At 40.4% G+C, this 6,422-nt stretch overlaps 1 protein-coding gene across 1 annotated transcript; it reads left to right on the top strand.

Moving 5' to 3' along the window:
- The first annotated feature begins 471 nt into the window (after nucleotides 1-471).
- On the top strand, nucleotides 472-6,422 carry LOC141438614 (rho GTPase-activating protein 190-like). Its single transcript, XM_074102480.1, has 5 exons — nucleotides 472-513; nucleotides 617-652; nucleotides 947-1,062; nucleotides 5,421-5,570; nucleotides 6,353-6,422. Exons 1-5 carry the CDS (start codon nucleotides 472-474, stop codon nucleotides 6,420-6,422), a joined length of 414 nt encoding a protein of 137 aa, XP_073958581.1.

Raw genomic sequence — 6,422 nt, 5'->3', positions numbered from 1 at the left:
TATCGAAAATACAAAATGAGAAATGGATGCACAGTAAAAACAAAAAAAAAAAAGACCAGCGCTGGGAATCGAACCCAGGTCCTCAGCATTCCGTGCTGCTTGCCATACCCATAACTACCATTTATCGCATTTCTCCTATGCACACATAATATATCTTGAATTGCTTTTTTTACTACGCTACTTAAGCAGCAGCACTAGCGACATCTATGTTTCGCTCTCATCGAGAGACGTTAAATTCTTTCGGAAATAACCGCTCACCCAGACAAGAGATGTCGCTACTAAGCAATCAAATAAAAAATTAAAATATTGTTTATTTTTTAAAATGTACGAATTCAGTTTTTCTTGTTACTAAAATCGATGACATGGTTCCTAAGAAAAGATCTTCGTGTGTCTTATAGTTTAAGACTTTCCCATAGCAACAGATCTAAATGTTCAACGATGTTTACTGAAATGATGTTTTTTTTGTGTCAGATGGTGCCAACAGTTCAAGCGTTTACTGAAGAGACGGGCTACGTGACGCCAGCAAGCAGCTGTCGGAGGTCAGAGTCCTCCTGATGGGCCGCGAGTGCTATGAGGCTCTGTCCGAGGAGCAACAACAACGCGTCTACGACCACAGCGGCATATACAGTCGCGTGCCAAGCATAACTTGCAGGTTGGTTATGCGATATCATGTCTTAACGATAGATTTACTGTCGATGACTACTAATAGAAAATCGACGATTTGAAATTACACGTCCCAGTAGAAAATTAATCATAGTTGGTATCGTACCGTCCCTCTTACTCTAGTATTGAATAGTATAAGCGTTTGAGGAACCGAACGACACGAACTTCGATTTTCGAATTCCGGAGTAGCCCCGCTGGTCTGTTGCCGGCCTTTGAAGAAAGCTTAAGCCCTTTCCTTGAAAGCCCCGATTTCATAGTTACAATGATTGTTTCACTGTTACAGGAGCTGTTGCTTGAACACGCAGACTTGTTCTATCATTTCAAGAGCATTTCGCCGACAGGCACCATCACTCAGGAGGATATCAAAGAGATCACCGATGTATTGCAGGACGATTTCAGGTATGAGATAGTCTTACCGATGTATTGCAGGACGATTTCAGGTATGATATAGTCTTAGCATACTTCTTTGGGGGCGTAGAAAGTTCTAGAAAGATGTTGGTTAAAAGATCTTGTTATAAAAACCCGAAGTAACCCCAAAGCTAGTAAAGACTCGTAAATATACTTAAATAGATAGATACATGATTGGGTTTTTAGAGTCCTATTGTATTTTTTATTTCAACTCCAAATTTGTTACTTTTACGGGTATCCCGTGAAACCATATCGAAATACAAAGTGAGACATGGATGCATAGAAAAAACCAGAAAAAGAGACCAGCGCTGGAATCGAACCCAGGTCCTCAGCAATCCGTGCTGCGTGCTATAACCCCTACACCAACGCTGGATATCATAATTTGATTGCTTAGTAGCGACATCTCTTATCTGGGTGAGCGGTTGGTTCCGAAAGAGTGTGAAGTCTCTCGATGAGAGCGAACATAGATGTCGCTAGTGCTGCTGCATAAGTAGCGTAGTAGAAATAAGCAACCTGAGATATGTATGCATAGGAAAAATTCGTGTCTAGATTCCTGTCCAGCGGTGGTGTAGGGGTTATAGCACGCAGCACGGATTGCTGAGGACCTGGGTTCGATTCCAAGCGCTGGTCTCTTTCTGGTTTTTCTGTGCATCCATGTCTCAGTTTGTATTTTAGATAGATACAAACTTGAATACACAATAAACACCCAAGGACTCGATAGCAAACATTCGTATTTATCATAAAAATATCTACCCTGACTGGAGATCGAATTCGCGACCTTAAGTTTTGTAATCTGGCTATCTGAAAACTTGGCTGCGTTTCAACCAGAGTTTTTTATTTTAATTTATTCGCCTGGATGGCAAACGAGCAAGTGGGTCTCCTGATGGTAAGAGATCACCACCGCTCATAAACATCTGCAACACCAGGGGGGGCAGGGGTATTGCAGATGCGTTGCCAAAATAGAGGCCTAAGATGGGATACCTCAAGTGCCAGTAATTTCACCGGCTACCTTACTCTCCACGCCGAAACACAAGAGTGCAAGCGCTGCTGCTTCACGGCAGGATTAGCGAGCAAGATGGTGGTAGCAATCCGGGCGGACCTTGCACAGTACCTACCACATGCGCAATCTTGTGGAAACAGCTGAGCGGAGCGAGGTGAGGTAATTGAAGCGTTTATTGGGTCATGAAAAACACGACATTCGACTATATCTCAATAAGTTGTCCATTTTCAGTTGTCCACTTATAAAAAAATAGACGTTAAGGTCGTTTGTCACGGTCAGCTAGGCACTACAGTACCAGTAGATGACGTTAGTGTGCAAATTCCACGTATTTTTTTTTTTTATGAATGAAATCGTGGATATTTTATAAAATAATGTACATACGCCAATAGCGTGAAATTTGTGATATATCGTACCAAGTTTCAGATGTATTTTAATTTAGAAAATACTTTCACTTGATCGCTGCAGTTTCGACTGAGATATTTTCGCACACATGCTTGTAATTTGTTGTAAACAGAAGTCTTTGTTAATTTCGCTCTCATGATCAAAGAGCAGATTGGCCAAGGCTTGAGTTTACTCTATCCTCAGCTTAGGAAGTTCGGTTCAAACCGTTGTAAGGTTTAACTTTTTTTTGTTTTTTTTTATTGTTCTCAGTTAATGATTTATATTTTTTGAAATGTGTAGCTAAAAATTATAAGACCTAATTTAGGCACAAACATTTTTTTTTTAAATTTTAGGTAAATCTGAATATGCACAGCACAACTACAGTAAGTACTATGAGACTTATAATTCCTCACATCCACTCAAGGGTTGCTTGGTAGAGATCCCTTCGAGGATAAGTTCGCCTTTACAAAGTCAAGGAAACCGAATCACGTACCAGAGTGGAACCCAAGTGGAACCTTTCATATTCAATTGCGCTGTTGATTTCTTTGGCAAGTGTATGGGATGTCAACATGACATTAGTAGCACATAGGTTCCACCCTGGTACGTGACTCAGTTTCCTTGACCGTAACTCAACGATGTTTTTTTATTTTTTATTTACAATACACTTTACATACTATGAGAAAATTAGTCATAATCATTATCCCTATACATTATACATGCCTACATATAGAGGCCTCCTCTCACAATGAGGGCTTGGGCGTTATTATCAACGCAGGCCCAGTGGGAATTGAAATATAGCACACACCATTAATTATATAGCAGGTGTGTGTACGTTTCTTCATGATATTTAATTGGTGGGTAGTAATCGAAGGCTCTACTGAAAACAATAAAAAGTCCATCACTAAGTCAGTTTTATTTATTTATTTACATCAGTCAATTAAATTAGCCCACATACAACCACTGCTGAGTGCCTCTAGCATTTTCACGCCACTTTTCCAGTCTTGTGCCAGTCTCGTACACAGCTTATTAGCCGACAATGTATGTTATGACAGTGTTTTTCACTCTGTAATTAAATATTTTATTATGAAAATAAAACATATTTTGAAGAAGCATATTTTGTCAAATGAACTTTTCTCTGAACTCCAAATTACGAGATATGAGGCTCAAAAGTTAGTCCGCTACCAAGGGGCTGGGGACTTGAAAAAAAAACAGTAAAAAAATCTGTCCTAAACACCTACGGTCATGGAAACTGAGACTTTAGGCTCCCCATATTTTACCGTGTTGCCAATACTCGCCACGTTTGATAAGCGGTTGGCGAGCGTAGTAAGTATATGATGTGGGGTTGCTTGGAAACGCTGCTGCCCATCTTCTGATATTATCCTCAGCCGATTCCTACGCTACCCACGGGGGTGGTGGAAGTTGTATGTTGTACTCAGCCTCTACTGTACTTACTTTTAATTTCCTTATAATGCGTCTTTTTCGAGACCAGAGTATTGATGCTTTATGTATTTTTTTCGCAAAGTTCGTGGCTTCATAGTTTCCAATGTGAATTATATTCAGTTCAATACTTGAAAATATAACTGCATTCACATTATAGATTATAGATAATCATAATCCGCCAGTTTCGAGGACAAATTACGATAATTTAATTTAGGAAAAAATTACTTCATTAGTTTACAATGTCATGACAACCTATGACAACAAACGAACAAAAATTATGACTGACTTGACGAATTTGACATTTGACTTGATGTTTTTTATTTATATTTTATGGAAAAAGCCACAAGCCATGCAGCCTTTATCTGATTTTATCACTACTAATTTATAATCCGTTAATGCAATTTTCCGTACTTATTTGTAATACGTTAATGTTATGTGATTTTCTTTCTAATTTCTGTCGGAAACCTAAAGAATTGGCATACATTTGTTCGTTGCACTTCAGTCTTTTGACTGACGGACTTGTACCTATGGCCAGCAAAAATATTTAAAAAAAAGTTAAACGAGCTTCAAAATGGTAATTATGTGATTTTGATCAGACAAATGAAACGAAATCTGGCAACGTCGCTTAGCATCGAATCGTCAGCGAGTTGACAACGTAGCTGAAACACACACTACTAACGAGCCGTTGGCGTACGATACTGTCGCCGTCCACTCACATATTGACAAAAAATAACTAAATAATCATCTAGATTAAGCTATTAATCAAAAGCTTTCTTAGGTAAATAAAAATGCTCAAATAAAGAACAAAATAAAGTCAACAGATGTGATTTTAATTTCAAATTATTCTTTCAGCGCACATGATTGTGTTAATACATTAGTATGGAAATCGTTCCACCTTAATATACGCTATTTCAACACAAAAAATAAGTAATATTGTGTTTAAATATATACAAATCCTTATGGCAAAGGTGATAAAAAGTCAGACAATCTTTGTCGTTGGATCCAATAAAAAGTTTCAATGTAGTTACAAAATTACGATTTTTTCCTCAAATGATTTCGTGACGTTTTCCTAACGTCAAGAAATTTTGGATTTTTTATGCAGTTTATGTTTTATGATCTCGTCCTTAGTGTTAATAATTTCTTGACAAACTGATGACTCGATGAACTTTTTGTGAAATACTCATTCCTCGCAACACATCCCCGCACATCCCTGGTTGAAACGGAGCCCTACCGTAAACTGCTTCAACTTTGCCCTCTGGCCCCAACATTGCCTGATTCGATTTAGAGTCGATGACTAGCACCCTTCTAGGTTTTTAAACTTTGACCCCCCGTAATAATAATTCCTGTGTAGATAAAAGTTTAAAACCTATAAGAGTGCTAAGTTATCGACTCTAAATCGAATCAGGCAATGTTGGAGCCAGAGGGCAAAGCTGAAGCAGTTTACGGTACTAGGATATCCGGTCGTCCATAAAGATGTATCACCATCTGAGTTTCTCAGTCATCTGACAACAGTCGCCATCCCCCTCAGATACAAGATGCTGGACCGGATGGAGCAGGACCGCAAGCTGATGCTGTTCCAGCACCTCGGCTTCGTGCACTGCCCGATGCGGGAGCACTGCCCGGCCGGCGCCAACTGTTTGGACGCGGCGCTGCCCGTCATACTCAACACTAGAGTCGGGTGAGTGCGGGGTGCTTCGTTACGGTACGGTATCGCGGTCAGCTTCGCCTGTACACGTCCCACTGCTGGCCATAGGCAGAAACTCGGAATAAGAGGGCTTGGGCGCCAAATCACGCGAGCCCAGTGCGGAATTGGGAACCTCACACAGGTGCAGGTTTCCTTGCGATGATTTCCTTTGATTTAAAATGTTATTTTGCACATGAATTTCGAAAACTTTCAGAGGCGAGGTCCGGATTTGAACCCACGATCCTTTGTTTGAGAGGTCATAGGTCAAAGCATTAGGCCAATGTCATAGTCATAGTATATGAAAAGTAAAATGGAATATCGCAAGATGGCGGTAGTATAATGATTTTTTTTTTATTCGACTGGATGGTAAACGAGCAAGAGGGTCTCCTGATGGTAAGAGATCACCACCGCCAACACCAGGGGGATTGCAGATGCGTTGCCAACCTAGAGGTCTAAGAGGTCTCTCCACGCCAAAACACAACATTGCAAGCACTGCTGCTTCACGGCAGGATTAGTGAGCAAGATGGTGGTAGCCATCCGGGCGAATTCTCATGAGGCCCTCGTCAAATTTCGATTATTAGATTTTGAAACTTAATGTCAATTAGTAAAAGTTGACATTTGATTTGACGTATATCCTAAATTTAGGACGTTGGGCCTTACGAAGTTATTACAACTAGACCAGACGGGACTAGGTTTATACAAATACCACACGATACTAGCGCCAAATAGTCTGTCACAGAAACCTAATTACAATTAAATGACCATGATTTCACCAGGTCGTTGACGTCGACGGGCGAGTCTCAGTGCCTGGCGGGCCGCCGGCCGCGCCCTGGGCCCTCACGCTGA

Source organism: Choristoneura fumiferana, chromosome 19, assembly GCF_025370935.1.
Source record: "Choristoneura fumiferana chromosome 19, NRCan_CFum_1, whole genome shotgun sequence".
Classification (NCBI taxonomy): Eukaryota; Metazoa; Arthropoda; class Insecta; order Lepidoptera; family Tortricidae; genus Choristoneura; species Choristoneura fumiferana.
This window is presented reverse-complemented; position numbering and strand designations above follow the sequence as displayed.

What these genes read in the sequence shown, in the direction of transcription:
- LOC141438614 (XM_074102480.1), top strand. Translation starts at nt 472, where the DNA reads ATGGTGCCAACAGTTCAAGCGTTTACTGAAGAGACGGGCTAC. An exon ending in TTACTGAAGAGACGGGCTAC is followed by an intron (nt 514 to 616) that starts GTGACGCCAGCA and finishes CTACGACCACAG; the next exon opens with CGGCATATACAGTCGCGTGC. An exon ending in ATACTCAACACTAGAGTCGG is followed by an intron (nt 5,571 to 6,352) that starts GTGAGTGCGGGG and finishes TGATTTCACCAG; the next exon opens with GTCGTTGACGTCGACGGGCG.